At 45.6% G+C, this 20,300-nt stretch overlaps 1 protein-coding gene across 1 annotated transcript in view; it reads left to right on the top strand.

Annotated features, from left to right (window-relative positions):
• gask1b (golgi associated kinase 1B) overlaps nucleotides 1–11,389 on the top strand; it is a 32,257-nt gene extending 20,868 nt beyond the window's left edge. Inside the window, exon 4 of the mRNA XM_072432733.1 lies at nucleotides 9,800–11,389. Coding sequence (XP_072288834.1) covers nucleotides 9,800–10,007 — 208 coding nt within the window. The 3' untranslated portion in view covers nucleotides 10,008–11,389. The remainder of the gene's footprint in view (nucleotides 1–9,799) is intronic.
• Nucleotides 11,390–20,300: the final 8,911 nt, after the last annotated feature.

The raw sequence follows: 20,300 nt of genomic DNA, 5'->3' as shown, positions 1-20,300 counted from the left end.
CACGCTGTAGAATTAACACCAGTTTTATTTAGTCTCAAAGTAGACTCTTTCTCACTCACTCGCGCGGCGCACCGCGGAGCTAACCACACACAGCTGTGGGGCACACAAGCTCTCTGAGACTACGTCACGGGTGGGCGGGGCACACACGCTCTCTGAGACTACGTCACGGGTGGGCGGGGCACACACGCTCTCTGAGACTACGTCACGGGTTGGGCGGGGCACACACGCGCTCTGAGACTACGTCACGGGTGGGCGGGGCACACACGCGCTCTGAGACTACGTCACGGGTGGGCGGGGCACACACGCTCTCTGAGACTACGTCACGGGTGGGCGGGGCACACACGCTCTGAGACTACGTCACGGGTTGGGCGGGGCACACACGCTCTCTGAGACTACGTCACGGGTTGGGCGGGGCACACACGCTCTCTGAGACTACGTCACGGGTGGGCGGGGCACACACGCGCTCTGAGACTACGTCACGGGTGGGCGGGGCACACACGCTCTCTGAGACTACGTCACGGGTGGGCGGGGCACACACGCGCTCTGAGACTACGTCACGGGTGGGCGGGGCACACACGCACTCTGAGACTACGTCACGGGTTGGGCGGGGGAGCCAGATGGCTCTTCACAAGGGTGGGGGCGAATATCAAACCAAGCCGTTTGCATTTCCGGGTTGGTGAGGGGGTCCAAGGTCTGGGTGATATTTCTTAACTATTATGTTAAGGGTGTTGCACAACACTTATTATTAATAGATTATTAAAAAGCACGTTATGGCACCTTTAAGAATTAGAACACATTTTGTGCCATTCATCTCTTGGATTTGATGAATCATTGATGAAGTAAAAACATGGATATTTTCAATTTTTGGGAAGAGCTTTCAGTCTAACCAAGAAGCTGGTAGTGTAGGTTTACTTAATCTAGGATCCCTAGATAGTTTGGCAAACCCACTGTCACTAACCTTGGAGTTAAAGAAGACCAAGACTTTAAACTTGACAAAACATTAAATACCGGAAGTCACTCTCAAGATACCATTTTGAATGTTTGTACATTTTGAGAATAAAACAGTGTTTTATGTGTTACGTTTGACAACCAATGATCAGAGCCTAGTTGAAGGACAGCCCTGCTGATGTGTCAAGAACCAGTTGTGAGAACTAAATGACATCATGATGTCACTTTGTTCTTACAGCCGAGGTGCACAAACAAACTTCTCGCTTCTTATGAAGTATGAAAAGCCTTAATCCATCGCAGCAGTCTGTGGGTGTGCGCTTCAGGATCATCCTCTCCCGTGGCTGCTCCTTTATGGATCACAAGTCCAGTTTATATGCAGAGATGTGCGTGTTCTTAGTCTGGGCTTAGTATGGACATCCCAGGGATGAAGACGAGCTCTCAATATTTTATTTTATTTATATATTCTTTATTAACTTTTAAGAAACACATTGAAAAACAGGAAATCAAACAATGTTATGGTCTCACGTCTTTCATCGCCTGTGGCATGACTGCAAACATCATGATGCTTTTGAATGCCACAGTTATCAGTCATTGGTGTAAACACCATCACCATATATGGTCTGGCACCATCCCACTCCGGCCTCCAGTGGCCAAGTCCAGCCTCTAGGGTTACAGCCTTATTTGTATGTCAAACATATTTTACGGCGATTTGAGAACGCGGAAGTGCTCAATCCACTCCCCCGTGCACATGCCACTCCCCCGTGCACATGCCACTCCCCCGTGCACATGCCACTCCCCCGTGCACATGCCACTCCCCCGTGCGCATGCCACTCCCCCGTGCGCATGCCACTCCCCCGTGCGCATGCCACTCCCCCGTGCGCATGCCACTCCCCCGTGCGCATGCCACTCCCCCGCGTGGACTGATACAACACACACGTGTGTTTGTTTATTAGCGCAACGGATCACATCACATCTCTCGTCTCCCGTAGATTTCTGTCCACTTCTGCGTCAGCTCGAACTGTCTTCCTCCGTCTTCATTTTGTCCCGTACACTGAGGGAACTATATTATGATAGATCAATGCGGAAACGTGCTGCTCATGGGGACGAGCCGCACGAGGCTGCAGGAGAGCAGTAGGTGCGTTTTATGATTGACACGTGGCAGGACTAATCAGCAGTTCACGCCACGAGGAAATAAGACTCAGATTTGGGCCAAAAAATCGTCAGCTGGACGCGACCCACGGGCCACATGTTTGACACCGCTGGTCTATAGTGTATATATACTGAAAGCATTCATCTGTGAGGTGTTCTCTCATCAGGATTGGATGAGAGCACATCTACTTGCAGCAGAGGGAATTAGAAATGCTAGCTTGCCTCCACATGCTAATAGATGCACGCAATTTTAATTAACTTGATTTGACGACAGATAAAGATTTATGAACTTAAAAATAGCACAGAATATCTTGGAGCTCTACTTATGCCATCACAGTGTTTTTTGTGTCTCAGAGGAAGAGGACTTACTAAACAGGATTCACCAAACTAGTGTGAATGAAGTTAAATACAATCACAGGTATATTTTTGATGAGGGAACGTGTCAATTTTGCATAACATGACAACATGCAAGACCCAGGACACGCTGGAGAGACTATGTCTCTCGGCTGGCCTGGGAACGCCTCGGGATCCCCCCGGAGGAGTTGGAGGAAGTGTCTGGGGAGAGGAAGTCTGGGAGTCTCTGCTTAGACTGCGGCCCCCGCGACCCGGCCCCGGATAAAGCGGAAGAAGATGGATGGATGGGACAACATGCAAAAGATTTAAAAAAAATACCTTCTTGCTAATTAAGTCACTAATTTGCTGTGCTTTGTCAAAACTTAATCTCTTGAACGTTGGTTGGGTGTGATGCATATTCTTATCTCCTAATTGATTCCTGAGCTTGCTGCTGAGACTTTACATATTTTGATCAATAAATCACTAAACTCAGAGACTGTGGCCGTGCTCGCTGCATGGCTCTGTTTAATCTTCATCCACTGCATGTGCCTTCTGTTGTGCCATTTATCTGCACTTTAAAGCTTGAGTTTATCTGTGATCCAGCAGGTTCTGATTGAGCCATCACATGCGCCTGCCACTAATACCTCACCGCTTTTGAATCCTTTGTAGATATGAAAGTATTTTTTTATTTCCTTGCAATCGACTTTATCATATCAAGTCATTTGACACTAAACGCTTTCCTAAAGCCCTGGACAGAAGACGAGCTAACCTCCAACAAACGAAAAGTCAGAAAGTTGACTCTCCAGACTGTAGTTTTTCACTGATCATTGGCTAGCATTAGGAGTCATCAAAAAACTGCTGTTAGTCCCATGATATATCAGATTCAAGATAACATGTATATAAGAGAAGAGACCTTTTCAAATGTTATTTCAAAAGAATGTCCTCCCAGGCCCTCGCTGGATGGGCTGGGCAGAATAATGTGGTCCCAAGACCGGATTCCGGGCCCCCCTCCTCCGATCAAAGGGCTGTCCGCCCCGTGGACGCGTGGTGGTTGAATGGGCCAACAGCGCCAGAGTGCCAGACGCAGGCGGGCCACCACGTTGAGGGGTCCGTCTGCGGAGACCAACCAACTGGCTCCTAGTCCGGCTAGCTTGTGCAGTGCGTTCTAACGCCTCAAGCGCAGTGGCACCAAAGAGCTCTCCCGGGACAACTGGAACCCTCCTTAACGTCCTCTTACACGGTTCTGTGAGGGGAGACTGGGCCAACCACACCTGTCGGCGAGCCTGCGTCGGAGTGGACAACATGCGAGCTGGACATAAGAGCAAACACGTGCAGAGACGCATCAAGCATTCCCTGCGTCGATACATCCACATTCGACTTCTCCAGTGCAGTGGAAAGACCGAGCAGCCGGTGGGAAAAGGAGTTCCCCATCCTACCCATTCATGCCCCCGCATCGTATGCCCGGCACAAGAATTCATCGTCCGAACATTGCGGATTCGGCACCTCGGGTTTGCCCTAATGCCCTCCTCCGGAGAGACAATCAGTGAGGCAATAGCTGGCTCAACAGGCGGCATATGGTCCAGGCCAAACTGGGTGGCATCTTGCACGACCAAGCCTACGATAATGCCTTTGTATTAGTCCAGCAAGCGTGCAGCTCCCTGACGATTGGGGGGCAGGCCGTTGGCGCTTGAAAAAGGCACTAGTTGTAGCCTCCGTCTCCTGCGGTACGTACAACAGACAGAGACGTCGTCATCCCTGTCCAGACAGCCCGTGGATGCTTGGGAGCCTGTGTCCAAGGCCCGGGACTCCAAATCAAGGGAGTCATACTGAAAATGTGTATCGGATGCAGCCACCGATATGGCACCCTCGTCATGCATGGGCTCCACTTCCCGTGCAGGAAAACCCAGATCACCGCAACGCTCGGCCAGAAACGGGTTTTTCCACTTCTTCTGCTCTGGGGAGGGCGGCAGAGAGGAGACCGGACGCTTAAAGCCAGAGGTTTGAACAGCGGGTAACTCGACTCAGCATCTCAGTCAATGGGCTCAAACGCCTCCAGGCGGGTTATCCGGGCCAAATGAGGCATAACAATACAATTGGGGCAAGCATCTGTAGTGAGGCCTTGCCTCAAATGCTCCACGCCCAAGCATGAGGACATAAATCGTGCCCATCGTCCTGTTGCATCGACGCCATACAGGCCCTGCAGACCAGAAGGGATGAAATAGAACTGAAAGGGGGCTCAACATTTCCGTTAGTATTTGTCCAGTAAAACCTTAAAAATTTGGATTTTTCCTTCATCCAAATCTTTTACAATACGATAATCGTATTGTAAAAGATTTGGATGAAGGAAAAATCATCATATGTGTTTCAGCTCGAATCACGCACAATGTTTTTCAATCAACAAAACCGCCTTCATTTTTCATAAAGTACTTTCCAGTTTAAATCACATTCTTTTTTTTTTTTTTTTTTACAAACTTTTAAAGGGTCTTTAGATCTTGTAAACCAAATTGGTTTAAATTTTACAGGTTTTCTGTACAATTTCTCTGGTGTAGGATCTGCCACTCTCCATGGAGATGTTATTGCTTTGTCAAGAAAACTCCAAATTATGGCATTAACCTATTGATCTGGTCAGTTAATTGCAATAAAAACACTTGTAATGGAATAAAAGTTACATATCTGCTATTAATGCCATACTGTGGAGCCAATGTGGTTGTGAAAGCTTTTATGTTGAGAGAGCAAACTGACCAAAACTCCAACACAAATGTAATAGTTAGTTTTGCCTCTAGTGTTAATGCTTTTTAGAATCAATGTTTTACTGTTTAGGAGCCAAAGCCTCCAAGACAAATCAGGTCAAATGCATGTTCACGGCGTATATGACATAAATAGGTAAACATCCATAACATGAAAGCTTTCCGACCTCATCTGCAGCCAGCACACGTGGGGAGGACTCCAGTCTGCTCAGAAAACAATCAACCAAGACATGTGAGATTTGTTCGTCTTCAGAATGTTTTGTTGTGGCTCTGAGTGCGAGTGCTTATAGTCTTGGTTCAAAAAGGTGATTGAGTGCCTTTTGTGTGACTGCCTTGTCCCTGTCAAACAAGAAAAAGCACTTGGTGAAAGAAAGTTTGGATATATAGACCCTTCCAGTCATCGTAAACAGAACGCCTGCAGGGTGTCAGTGCGATCATCCTTTTCCATCCATTCCCATGCAGCTAAGCACATGGGTATGTCACACTCGGACGTGCCTGCACATCTCCCTCTGCCTCAGAAGGTGAATTAAATCCGTCCACATTGTGCACCCAAAGCCTCACTGTCACACACATTTGTCTTGCGGTGCATTAAATTGCTGCGTTTAGAGTAAAGAATTGTGTAGAATGATGTGTATTGTGTGCTTTGTTTGTGTGTACTGGATGGAGTTGTACTGACCTCCGCCCCGCATTGTACTCTTGTATTTGATCGAATTTAGTTTTTTCTCATTTCAGGAAAGAATCTGTCAGCGAAATACAAAATATGACAAAAATACTAAATAAATTCAAAAATATAACAAAAAGTCGAAAATACCTTGAAAGTAATCTTTCTTTACACAGTAACTAAATCTAATACTTACATAATTAAGAAAAAAACTGAACCCTCTATATTGTTATTATTAATGTTTTTCTTTATTTTGTTTATATAGATTCAAAAATGTACAGAGGGAATAGTGGATATCTTATTAAAATTAGAGTTAACTAGATCTTACTAGAATTGTACACATGAATTCAAAGCCTCACTGAGGGTGGTGGGCCTGTCTGTGCTGAGTTTGCATGTTTCTCCAGTTTTCCCCATCATCCCAAAACATGCAGCAAAGGTCAAAATCCCCTGCTACGTCCAGACCGAGCTCAGCTCACGATCAGGAGATGGTCAGGGAGCAGATGGCCTTATCGGCACAGAAGGATGGTTCAAATGCAGAGGATTCACTTTCCTCACAGGGATTAAACCTGTGTGGTCTAGGGGGGTAAATTATAATGCCTTTAACGCTTTGAATGGTGTTGTAGAAATACAACAACATTGTTAATATGATTTATACTATATAAATGTTTAGTAAAGTATTTCCCCAAGATATATAACTCACTGTCTCCTCTTCCCTTTTCAAGATCCCGTGCCTACGACATTGAGCTATAATAACTCTTCAAGGTTCATGACATTCGCTTCATCGTGAAACTTCCCAGGCGTTTTGGCAAAATGAAATGGTCCATTATGTCATGATACAAGTGCTTTATTCTACACATGGACAAGTTTATGAGTCAAACTGAACCAGTAGCTAGGCCAGGGGCCCCAATTATAGTTTCCAGGGGCCAGATTTTTCAGGGGGCTAAGGTCCGGGGTCCGGACTGTGGGACTAATGCAGGTCTAAACCAGGTCTAAAGCAGGACTAAAGCAGGTCTAAACCAGGTCTAAAGCAGGACTAAAGCGGGACTAAAGCGGGACTAAAGCGGGACTAAAGCAGGTCTAAACCAGGTCTAAAGCAGGACTAAAGCGGGACTAAAGCGGGACTAAAGCGGGACTAAAGCGGGACTAAAGCAGGACTAAAGCAGGTCTAAACCAGGTCTAAACCAGGTCTAAAGCAGGACTAAAGCGGGACTAAAGCGGGACTAAAGCGGGACTAAAGCGGGACTAAAGCAGGACTAAAGCAGGTCTAAACCAGGTCTAAAGCAGGTCTAAAGCAGGACTAAAGCAGGTCTAAAGCGGGACTAAAGCAGGACTAAAGCAGGACAAAAGCAGGACTAAAGCAGGTCTAAACCAGGTCTAAAGCAGGACTAAAGCAGGACTAAAGCAGGTCTAAAGCGGGACTAAAGCAGGACTAAAGCAGGTCTAAACCAGGACTAAAGCAGGACTAAAGCAGGACAAAAGCAGGACTAAAGCAGGTCTAAACCAGGTCTAAAGCAGGACTAAAGCAGGACTAAACCAGGTCTAAAGCAGGACTAAAGCAGGACTAAAGCAGGACTAAAGCAGGTCTAAACCAGGTCTAAAGCGGGACTAAAGCAGGACTAAAGCAGGACTAAAGCAGGTCTAAACCAGGTCTAAAGCAGGACTAAAGCAGGACTAAAGCAGGACTAAAGCAGGTCTAAACCAGGTCTAAAGCGGGACTAAAGCAGGACTAAAGCAGGACTAAAGCAGGTCTAAACCAGGTCTAAAGCAGGACTAAAGCAGGACAAAAGCAGGACTAAAGCAGGTCTAAACCAGGTCTAAAGCAGGACTAAAGCAGGACTAAACCAGGTCTAAAGCAGGACTAAAGCAGGACTAAAGCAGGACTAAAGCAGGTCTAAACCAGGTCTAAAGCGGGACTAAAGCAGGACTAAAGCAGGACTAAAGCAGGTCTAAACCAGGTCTAAAGCAGGACTAAAGCAGGACTAAAGCAGGACTAAAGCAGGTCTAAACCAGGTCTAAAGCAGGACTAAAGCAGGACTAAAGCGGGACTAAAGCAGGACTAAAGCAGGACTAAAGCAGGTCTAAACCAGGTCTAAAGCAGGACTAAAGCAGGACTAAAGCAGGACTAAAGCGGGTCTAAAGCGGGACTAAAGCGGGACTAAAGCGGGACTAAAGCGGGACTAAAGCGGGACTAAAGCGGGACTAAAGCGGGACTAAAGCAGGTCTAAACCAGGTCTAAAGCAGGACTAAAGCAGGACTAAAGCAGGACTAAAGCAGGTCTAAAGCAGGTCTAAAGCAGGACTAAACCAGGTCTAAAGCAGGACTAAAGCAGGTCTAAAGCAGGACTAAAGCAGGTCTAAAGCAAGACTAAAGCAGGACTAAAGCAGGACTAAAGCAGGACTAAAGCAGGTCTAAAGCAAGACTAAAGCGGGACTAAAGCAGGTCTAAACCAGGTCTAAAGCAGGACTAAAGCAGGACTAAAGCAGGACTAAAGCAGGTCTAAAGCAGGTCTAAAGCAGGACTAAACCAGGTCTAAAGCAGGACTAAAGCAGGTCTAAAGCAGGACTAAAGCAGGTCTAAAGCAAGACTAAAGCAGGACTAAAGCAGGACTAAAGCAGGACTAAAGCAGGTCTAAAGCAAGACTAAAGCAGGACTAAAGCAGGACTAAAGCAGGTCTAAAGCAGGACTAAAGCAGGACTAAAGCAAGACTAAAGCAAGACTAAAGCAGGACTAAAGCAGGACTAAAGCAGGACTAAAGCAGGACTAAAGCAGGACTAAAGCAGGTCTAAACCAGGTCTAAAGCAGGACTAAAGCAGGACTAAAGCAGGTCTAAAGCAGGACTAAAGCAGGTCTAAAGCAGGACTAAAGCAGGTCTAAAGCAGGTCTAAAGCAGGACTAAAGCAGGACTAAAGCAGGACTAAAGCAGGACTAAAGCAGGACTAAAGCAGGACTAAAGCAGGACTAAAGCAGGTCTAAAGCAGGACTAAAGCAGGACTAAAGCAGGACTAAAGCAGGACTAAAGCAGGACTAAAGCAGGACTAAAGCAGGACTAAAGCGGGTCTAAAGCGGGTCTAAAGCGGGACTAAAGCGGGACTAAAGCGGGACTAAAGCGGGACTAAAGCAGGTCTAAAGCAGGACTAAAGCAGGTCTAAACCAGGTCTAAAGCAGGACTAAAGCAGGTCTAAAGCAGGTCTAAAGCAAGACTAAAGCAGGACTAAAGCAGGACTAAAGCAGGTCTAAAGCAAGACTAAAGCAGGACTAAAGCAGGACTAAAGCAGGACTAAAGCAGGACTAAAGCAGGACTAAAGCAGGTCTAAAGCAGGACTAAAGCAGGACTAAAGCGGGACTAAAGCAGGTCTAAAGCAGGACTAAAGCAGGTCTAAACCAGGTCTAAAGCAGGACTAAAGCAGGTCTAAAGCAGGTCTAAAGCAAGACTAAAGCAGGACTAAAGCAGGTCTAAAGCAGGTCTAAAGCAGGACTAAAGCAGGTCTAAACCAGGTCTAAAGCAGGACTAAAGCAGGTCTAAAGCAGGTCTAAAGCAAGACTAAAGCAGGACTAAAGCAGGACTAAAGCAGGTCTAAAGCAAGACTAAAGCAAGACTAAAGCAGGACTAAAGCAGGACTAAAGCAGGTCTAAAGCAGGACTAAAGCAGGACTAAAGCAGGTCTAAAGCAGGACTAAAGCAGGTCTAAAGCAGGACTAAAGCAGGACTAAAGCAAGACTAAAGCAGGACTAAAGCAGGACTAAAGCAGGTCTAAAGCAGGACTAAAGCAGGACTAAAGCAGGACTAAAGCAGTAGAGGGGAGCGGGGGGACTAGTCAGCATGGGGGGGTCGGGACCCCCCCCCGAGATTTCCGCCTATGCCTTAACCTTAAACTTACATTTTCAATAGGAATTAAGTCATTGTTTCATGCTTTATTTAGGCTATTAAAAGTGTTTTTTGTTCTGCTCTTTTCCCTGTGCAGACTTCCAGCCGGTGCAGTGGGTGTTCTCCAGAGTGGCAGGCTGAGGGAGAGGCTTCTGCAGTCCCTCTTTATTGACCAGATGTTTTGGGAGAGCCAAGGCGGGCGGCAGGGCATCGACAAGCTCATTGATGTGCTGGAGAGACGCGCCAAAGTCCTGCTAACATACATCAACGCACACGGGCTCACGGCGACCTCTATGAACTCATGATGGACCTGCACAAGAATGAAGTGTCACTGAATCCTGGAATACTTACTCTTGAACTGATGATTGTTGCAGAATGTTTGATGAGTTGTCTGGTCCTTGTCTGGGTCAGAAAAAAATGGATCACTAGAATAATCTAATAATCCCATAATTAGATCAGATTTTTGGTGTGGATTTTCATGTCCAAACCAAAACCTTTGGTGTGTCACATCAGACACTGTGGTATTTTGGAAGATATAGTACAATGAATTTTAAAAAAAACTTTTGAACATTGCCTTTTTCACACATTTGGCCTTATTTTTCCATAATTGTCCTTCTCAAACCTGCTCAGGTGTTAAAAATATGTAAAGTATCTGATGCAACAGGACATAATCAGATAATGATCTGTTTTTTTTTCCACAGAGGAGTTTATGGTTAGGTTAAAATTAGACTATATAACTTTCCTGGTGGAGTACGCACCACCCTGTAGTCTTCATGGAGATGTTATTGCTTTGCCTGAAATGTTCCACGGCATAAAACATATCAAGAGTAGAATAAAGTCCTAAAGAGGCTTTTTGTCTTGGGCAGTGACACATAATGGCAGACACTACTGTGGCACAAGTTTCTGCTCAAAGTTCCCATTTTAAATAAGTCTGGGAGAATTGACAAAAAGACTGAAATAGGTCGAGGCAGTGGCAAACCATTAAAATAATGTGCATTTTAGAACATGGTTTTACAGATCTATGCTATGGTTAACAGTTTTATGCGGAAAAAGATTAGATCATTTGTAAAGGAAATGGTTGCAGTCTTTGCAGCCCTGAAATACATTCATTTTCTACCGCTTGTTCCCTTTCGGGGTCACAGGTGACTGGAGACTATCCCAGTGACTTTGGGCCTTAGGCGGGGTACACCCTGGCGTGACCTCGTCGCAGGGCCAACACAGAGACATAGACATTACAGACAATTATTCACTCTCACATTCATTCACTAGGGAGTCACACATGCATGTCTTTGGGTCGTGGGAGAAGCTGGAGAACCCGGAGAGAACCCACGGTAACACAGGGAGAACATGCAGACTCCACCCAGAGAGATCATGTGATGTTGCCACTGTGCACCCCAAAAATACATAGTATTTAACCAGGACCGGGACTTTACACAGGATTTAGTTCTGCTTTAACAGTGGTCCTCTATCATATCATTGTATCTGTATTGCAATATATAGTAATCATATCACTCTCGTTTAAAAATGTTACGGCTTAATCCGCTATAACCCACTGTCCAAATGTTGCCTCCACTAACACTGTATCAACTACTACTAATAACTTTCAATGCTATTCTTTAGGCAAGTTGCAACACACCCTGCATTTTATTTGTAACCAGTCACATTGCTAAATATTTCAACTGTTTAGCAATAAAAACATACGTCACACACATTTTGTCTCATCGAAAACAGATGTTTCACAAATGACAACATTGTGTACAGCGTTAATAAAAGCCTCATAAACATTCACAATGAAATAAATGATTACAGGAAATGGCTGTTTATGTGTTTGTTTACATCTCAGTAACTTCTGAAATCACGTTCTTCCAGAGGAGGTGTGCAATATCCTTCTTTATATTACATTTAACCACTAAGTGAACGCTACAATGAATAAGTAATAGTAGTACGTTTTCCAGGAGTGATACAATTCTATTCTGTTCATTTTAATGAGGCAGCAGATGAAAGGCGTTACTTATGTGATTTGTAAGTGCAGGCAAATAGTTTATATGTTCATTACATTCGGCAATGAGTAATATCGATACCAATATTGAATTTCCTCCTCGTGTTGGCAGGTTTTTTGTGGCTTGCTTTCTTGTCCAGAAAAAAATAGATTAAAACAATATTAATAATGTATGTATGCTAATGTTGGTTAATGATCTATGCAAAACTTGCTATATGTGGTAATATTTTGTAATGTGTGGTCAAATTGTTGTCAGTCGCCCAAAAAGCCCTGGTTAGGCCCGAGCGCCACAAGCTGGCGAGAGGCCTATTAATCTCGTAAGGCCGTGCGAAGCACGGCTGCGAAAGTGCGCACGTAGTGCGCACGAAATCGAGCGCGATGCTCAGCACGGGCGCGGCGCCGTCACGGCAGGGGCCACGGCGCCGTCACGGCAGGGGCCACGGCGCCGTCACTGCAGGGGCCATGGCCACAAACAGACACAGCACCACCACAACCAAACATCGAGACATATGCTCAGAGCGATTTGTTCAGTGCTTGACCGTTGCACACGTGTGGATCCTGCGCTCAACGTGCCTCTGACCTTTAACTACAAAACACTTTGTTGACCCGCACCATGGGTCTCCCCGGTCTCCCTCCAATATCCCAAGTCTTGTGCCGTCCATCCCCTTCCATTCTGTTCTCCTCCACTTTCTGCTTCTGCTCATCCCTTTATGTTCATATCTGCAGGGTGAAGGGGGGAAATATGACCTCAGCACAGACTGGATTTGGTCATGTGAGGCAGCGGTGGGAGGTGAAAACACCACACAAATGTATAAAATGATCATATAAAAGAGCAGACAATATCAAGCAAAAAAAGACAAGATGAATCATTTGGTTCACGTGTGCCAGCTGACAGTTCTGTCCCTAATGTTTGGAATGGTTTGCCCATGTGAGTCTCTATAATGGATTTCAAACAATCTGAAATGACAGCAGACAATTGTACACAATGATTTGAATCAGTGCATTAAAGCATTTGCCCTTTGTAAATATTAACCAGAAAATGACTGAAATCACAAGAAAAAGATTTGAAGGTTGTTACTTTCTGAAATGTTCTGTTCTGAACAGAAAAACGGGCCAAGGCAACAGAGGAAAAACCTGCGACTCACAAGTCACCTTCAGTCGCCATATAAAGCTCCAACATTGAGAGAAGATTGAAGGCTTTTTGTGCCTGGTGAGAATGCAGTTCCTGAAAGAGGAAAGTGATGTGTAAGAGCATCCAAAGACAACACTTGAGTTCTGAACAGATCAGGCCAATGTGCAAAATGCAGTGCTGGGAAGGATACTTTGATAATGTATTTAATTACAAAATAACGATTACCAGCATTAAAATGTATTTGTAACATATGTTACATGGCCCAACTGTATTCTCAATACTTTCACAATAGTTACCTAATATTATAATAACGTTACACACTTATCTATCACTGGGTAAAGGACGCTGAGCAGTTCAAAGCCTAAATTGCATAATCAAATACCACAATATATTACTTTGATTTTAGTCAGTGTACTTTGAAGAACACCAAATTAATGAATAATTGTTCCAGAATACATACAGACATACATATTTTACATGTATTTAGTTGGCAAAAGTCAGAAAATACTTTTAACATTTCATAAACACATTCAGTTTAAGCTGAAATGCTAATTAAATGGAGTGCAGTTCATCATGAAGGGAAATTATAACCAACGACAGATGAACTTCAATTCAATTTACAGCACTTGCCTTGAAGGGCAACAATGAAAAACATAATAAACAATGTTCATTGGAAATTAGCAAATGTCCCAGCATCCCCTGTCCTTAGACCAGCAAGGAAAAAAGACATAACATATTGAATATAATGTGTGATGTGGTGTTGAAGGGCATAGGGCAGGCCTGGCCAACCCGTGGCTCGCGAGCCGCATGCGGCTCTTTGCCTGGTTTCATGCGGCTCTTTTACGTTCATATCAACATTTGTTTTTGTGTTGTGCAGAGGCGCTCTGCGTGTGCAGAGGCGCCCGCACGGTGATGCTCAGCACGGGCGCGGTGCTGAAACCGACATCTGTGTCGCCCCAGTGGTTAGGGACACAATTTTTAGTGCAGAAGTCCCTGAGATCGATACCTGACTTAAAGTCTTAATCTTGCATTTTCCCCCCTCGTCTCCTAACGACATAGTAAAAGAGGACGCGAGAGGAGCTGCCAAAAACCCTGAACTAGTTGATTATTGAAATAAATGGAAACATTATTTGTTGTTTTCATTTGTGTTTCACTTTTCACATTTAATCTAGGTCTATATTCGACAAAGCCTAAAGATCTACGTATAGATCTAAATAATTGTATAATTTAGTATTATTTCAATTATCAGTATTAAACAAGTTTTTTTATTTTTGTTTAACCATAATTAGGCAATAGAAACACAATGTGTGACGTCCAATGTGTCGCTCAGGACCCGTTTTCTTCTTCTGCTTGGTCATGGTCCATGTTGAGGAAATCATTCAATTTTGTCTAATAATTATCAGGAGATGGCATCTCCAGCTTTTACTATATGTAGTTGTGAGACGAGGTAAAAAAAAAAAGGTAAAAGTGAAACACAAATAAAAACAACAAATAATATTCTCATTTATTTCTATAACACATTAGTTCAGTGGTTTTGGCAGCTCCTCTCTCGTCCTCTTTTACTGTCGTTAGGAGACGAGGGGGAAAAAATGCAAGATTAAGAGTTCATGTCGTGATCGATCCCAGGATCCTCTGCACACAAGGCCGTGTCGCTCACCGCTGGACCAACACATGGCGAGTTCACGCTGGAACAGGAAAAATAGTTACTGAACCGGGGTGACGGTCTCGCCACAACCGCATGTGCGCCGCTCAACCGCACGGAAGTGGAGCTTCTGGATTCTCCGGACCACGGCTCGGCAGTCAATCAGAGCCAAGCACACAAACTTTGTCGACCAATCAGCACGCAGCATGCAAATTTTCACTTGTAAACCGTAACTGTCTTGGCGCGGGCCGAGGCGGACTTTAATCAAACGCTTCCCGGCCCGATTTAATGATAATATTCCCTTTTTTCTGAGATTTATTAATAAAAATGAGCCCGTCCTTGCACTCGAAAATGCCCGTCCACATTTCAAAATACCCCGTCCAAAATACGGGGAGACGGCCTCATCTAAAAGAAAACCACTAATATTGAACTTCAACATGGCATGAACATGATGATGCTGTAAGAAGATGCTGTGCAGAAGCTGTGATTGGCCTATGGAGTCCAAGAGCCTGTGTGTCGTCCGTGTCGCCTCCAGGGGTCACTCAAGGGTCACTCAGGGGTCACTCAGGGGTCAAGCTGCCACAGTCCACAAGCTGGCCAGAGCTGGGCTGCTCTGCAACTCGGCTCTGACGGTGTCTGGCCAAAGAAGGACTGGATCAGGCTCTGTGATCTGCGTTCTCCTTGGCTCTGAGGCGTTCTCCTCGGCTCTGAGGCGTTCTCCTCGGCTCTGAGGCGTTCGGCTCTGAGGCGTTCTCCTCTGCTCGGCTCTGTGGCGTTCTCGTCGGCTCTGAGGCGTTTTCCTTGGCTCTGTGGCGTTCTCGTCGGCTCTGAGGCGTTTTCCTCGGCTCTGAGGCGTTCTCCGCGGCTCTGAGGCGTTCTCCGCGGCTCTGAGGCGTTCGGCTCTGAGGCGTTCTCCTCGGCTCTGAGGCGTTCTCCACGGCTCTGAGGCGTTCTCCACGGCTCTGAGGCGTTCTCCTCGGCTCTGAGGCGTTCTCCTCTGCTCGGCTCTGTGGCGTTCTCGTCGGCTCTGAGGCGTTCTCCGCGGCTCGCCTCAGCTCTGAGGCGTTCTCCTCAGCTCTGAGAAGTTCTCCACGGCGTTCTCCTCGGCTCTGAGGCGTTCTCCGCGGCTCTGAGGCGTTCGGCTCTGAGGCGTTCTCCTCTGCTCGGCTCTGTGGCGTTCTCGTCGGCTCTGAGGCGTTTTCCTCGGCTCTGAGGCGTTCTCCTCGGCTCTGAGGCGTTCTCCGCGGCTCGCCTCAGCTCTGAGGCGTTCTCCTCGGCTCTGAGGCGTTCTCCTCGGCTCTGAGGCGTTCTCCTCGGATGAGGCTGGTCTAAAGGCTGTGGACTTGAAAAGTTGCAAAAAGGTCCTATGCTTGATTTTGCTAAATCTCCTTTTCTGTTGTTGTTTTTGAGTTTTTAGCCTCGTTATAATGTTGTATTAACATCACAAACACACCAAATTAGTTTTGTTTGCACCATATTTCTTCCTCAGCATATGGCAACCCATGATGAGCCTGGGTTTTAAGTCATTTTCAGATTTTTCCAAGACGTACAGTATACATTGTCGAAACATATACAAAATGAAATAACTGAGTTTTAAATAGCCATGTTATTGTAGAGTATAGAAATAATATAGAACAATTCCTCAGACAACAACAGAAGATAAGTACAATGTCTCGTTTTCCTCATCCAGAGACATCCAGAGCGTTTGGCGAGCGCGTCTTTGCGGTCGGACAGGCAGATCGCACAGCGTGATGACTTGGCACTGCAATCTGTGACATCTCCTCCAACGCAAAAGCTCCTCAAAGCCATAACATCCCTGCTTGTTTTCACACAGATATCCACCAAAGACCAACTGGATTTCCCGAGAATGTCAACACACGCTCCCAAACTCATGCCATGTGTTTAGCTACGTGCCGATTCACACTAAATATTTCTGTTACAGTGAACAGTTTTTTTCAGGCATGGCTCCCGGCTTTTATCTTCTAATCTTTTCCAGTCTACGAAAGAAAAGAAAGAGCACGTCTGAGAGGATTTAGCAGCCGAAAATATCTCAGCTTGACAGTCTTACCTCGTACTCCATGAAGGCTCCTGTGCTGTCACTTCTCTGCTAAAATGGCAACTGTAATCTTCTTTTTCCTCTCAATTCCTTGAAATATTTCCTCTCATATAGGTTAAAAAAAAAGCAACGTAAATGCCAAATGGGAAAGCTTTTTCTCCTCCGTGACCTCCGCTTTATCTGTCGTCGTTTTTTAGAGGGAAATAGCACCCAAAGAAAATGCGCTTGACTTAAAGGGATTTGAAACACGGTGCAGGCCGGGAACTTCGTGCTGTGCTCGCTGTTGATAAGATCCAACTTGGGGCACATATATAATATATATATAGCTTGGGACGATGCATCGACTAAAGGGGTGCATTTTTTTAATATTCTTTTTTACTGCCCTTATCGTTTCCTTTTAGTCCTAGATGATTTTTTGGTTTGTAAATGGACTTGGAATGAGTTTTCTCACAAAAAAGATGGCAGCCGGTTCAATAATCATATTTCAAATTAGACTAAATATCTTGTACAGGTTTAAAAAATATATAGAAATGAATGAGGGATTTACTCAGCACTACTTACTGTATTATTATTATTATTTTTTACTTTTTCCTTCTTGACTGGAGTAAACCTGTGATCATGTTTTACCACAGGTTCTATCCCAGCAAGAAATAATTAGAAAAACATGAAGACCTGTCATGCACTTTAAAGGTCCCATAACATGCAAAATTGACTTTTCAGAGCTTTTAACCTTCTTACATTGCTATTTGTGCTTCATATATGTCCAGAGTGTTTTTTTGATTGATTCCCGCAGTTTTTAGCTTTAGTACAGACTATCTCCTTTCCTCCAATCTCCAAACTGACGGGCGGTGGATGCAAGACCGCATCATAAGGGCAAGCACGCGTCATTATCCCCCGCGTGTGTGCCCCGCCCACCCGCACACGCGCTCTGAGACTACGTCACGGGTGGGCGGGGCACACACGCTCTGAGACTACGTCACGGGTGGGCGGGGCACACACGCGCTCTGAGACTACGTCACGGGTGGGCGGGGCACACACGCGCTCTGAGACTACGTCACGGGTGGGCGGGGCACACACGCGCTCTGAGACTACGTCACGGGTGGGCGGGGCACACACGCGCTCTGAGACTACGTCACGGGTGGGCGGGGCACACACGCGCTCTGAGACTACGTCACGGGTTGGGCGGGGGAGCCAGATGGCTCTTCACAAGGGTGGGGGCGAATATCAAACCAAGCCGTCTGCATTTCCGGGTTGGTGAGGGGGTCCAAGGTCTGGGTGATATTTCTTAACTATTATGTTAAGGGTGTTGCACAACACTTATTATTATCAATGATACACTTAGGATAGACTACGAAACGTGAAAAAAAGCATGTTATGGCACTTTTAAATCCCATATTGCGTAACATTGCAAGCAAAGCAATAACCTCTCCATGGACACTACACCTGAAGTATGCATAAGTACATGAAGTATGCATAAGTACACACATGATAAGAGTGAGCAGGAAGTTCCTCAGGGTAACTCCAACACCAATCTAAAGGTGGGATCGATATAATAAATAGATAAATAGAATATTTCATCACATTAAAACAGTTGTTTTGAAGATAATAGCATATAATACAATTAAAGCACTGAACATGACCCTCGATGCGAAACTGAGCGATGTGAGAGCGGCGAGCGATTTCACCAGACGCTGTAAAGACTGAGAAACTGAAGAACATGTGGTTTAAATGTAATTAAATATATTAGAGAGCTATATTAAGCCCTATAAAACAATACTATAAACTCAAGTAGGCTACAGTTGTGCCATTTACATATGTTTACAATAACTATAATTCAAAATCAAATGACCAAAGCTGACTGATCATGTTCAATATTCTACTGCTCATCTGATGTACAGGGCAAAGAATAATTCTCTTCCTGGTAAAAAAAGATTCAAACACAGGGGAGAGGTATCAGCTGAGAGGAGTGGACCGTTTCAAAGTAAAAACCATGAGAGCAAAGAAAAAGAACAAGAAATCACATATTTAAAACTGTACTTAAACATGATATATTCTCACAGTAAAGAACCGAGCACGAGCTTTAAGTCTGTGAGACATTTATAATGATCAGTCAGCAGAAACGTAACAGCATGTGATCGTATCCTAGTGAATACTTCAGGTTTGTTAACAATATGACTGTGCAGGAAGTATATCAAACATGTATAAACCATGTGAACATGATGGGGCTGTTACTTCATCCCCTCCTTTTCGAGCAAAGATTATCTTGTGTAGAAAAATGTATACGTGACTTGTCATTTAAGCATTGGAGGCTAAGGCCTAATGCATAATCATCAGTATTCAAGCACAGATGTTCCTATGTTGATAAGAGGAAGTTATTCCATTTTAGGCATCATTTATTTTCTAAGTTAAGCTCATTTTGAAGTTTGGGTGGTTTAAAATGTGGTTGATTCCTTTAGAGAGTTTATATCAAAATAAATCAAGTCTTACAGGGGCTTTACACTGGGCTTGGAATGACCCATAGCTTCAGAGGACCACCGGGGACACCCGCTCTACAGTGAAGACACACCCAGCTGAGCGATGAGGCGCTGCCCGAGCGAACAGCAGCACTACAAGAGAGCGTCTGATAAGCGTTCAAACTGAATGCATTATTGTAATTCACCCTGGACAGACTCAGACACAGGACACAGAAGAGATTGATTAGCGAGCTTTATTACGGAGGTTATTTGGCGCTCAGACCCCGGTGGAAGACAGTGATCATGGGTACTCCATAATCTAATTGAATTAGATGTCTCCCCCTGGAGCCTGGAGACTGATGGTGGTAGATGTGGAGAGAAGGTTGAGGATGAGGGGAATGCAGAGGAGGAGAAGGGGAGGCGGTGGGTCGCAGTACGGTTTGAAGCGGTCGAGCCATCTGCCTGAGGCTTAAATGCGACCGCCTGGTGCTGATTGGAGCGGGGAGGAGTCACTGAGAGCGTTGATTGAGGATGAGGAGCAGGTGCGAGGGCCATGGTACAGACGCCCCCTGTCCTTTCACCCTCCTTCTGTCCTTACACCCTCCTTCTGTCCTTTCACCCTCCTTCTGTCCTTACACCCTCCTTCTGTCCTTTCACCCTCCTTCTGTCCTTTCACCCTCCTTCTGTCCTTACACCCTCCTTCTGACCTTTCACCCTCCTTCTGTCCTTACACCCTCCTTCTGTCCTTACACCCTCCTTCTGTCCTTTCACCCTCCTTCTGTCCTTACACCCTCCTTCTGTCCTCACACCCTCCTTCTGCCCTTACACCCTCCTTCTGTCCTTACACCCTCCTTCTGTCCTCACACCCTCCTTCTGTCCTTACACCCTCCTTCTGCCCTTACACCCTCCTTCTGCCCTTACACCCTCCTTCTGTCCTTACACCCTCCTTCTGCCCTTACACCCTCCTTCTGTCCTTAGACCCTCCTTCTATCCTTACACCCTCCTTCTGACCTTTCACCCTCCTTCTGTCCTTCCATCCTTCCACCCTCCTTCTGTCCTTTCACCATCCTTCTGTCCTTTCACCCTCCTTCTGTCCTTTCACCCTCCTTCTGTCCTTGCACCCTCCTTCTGTCCTTTCACCCTCCTTCTGTCCTTACACCCTCCTTCTGTCCTTTCACCCTCCTTCTGTCCTTACACCCTCCTTCTGTCCTTTCACCCTCCTTCTGTCCTTGCACCCTCCTTCTGTCCTTACACCCTCCTTCTGTCCTTTCACCCTCCTTCTGTCCTTTCACCCTCCTTCTGTCCTTTCACCCTCC

Source organism: Eucyclogobius newberryi, unplaced genomic scaffold (assembly GCF_026437365.1).
Source record: "Eucyclogobius newberryi isolate DKJ021-1_F unplaced genomic scaffold, fEucNew1.0.hap1 SCAF_11, whole genome shotgun sequence".
Classification (NCBI taxonomy): Eukaryota; Metazoa; Chordata; class Actinopteri; order Gobiiformes; family Gobiidae; genus Eucyclogobius; species Eucyclogobius newberryi.
Note: the sequence above shows the minus strand (reverse complement) of the source record. Positions and strands in the feature narration are given on the sequence as shown.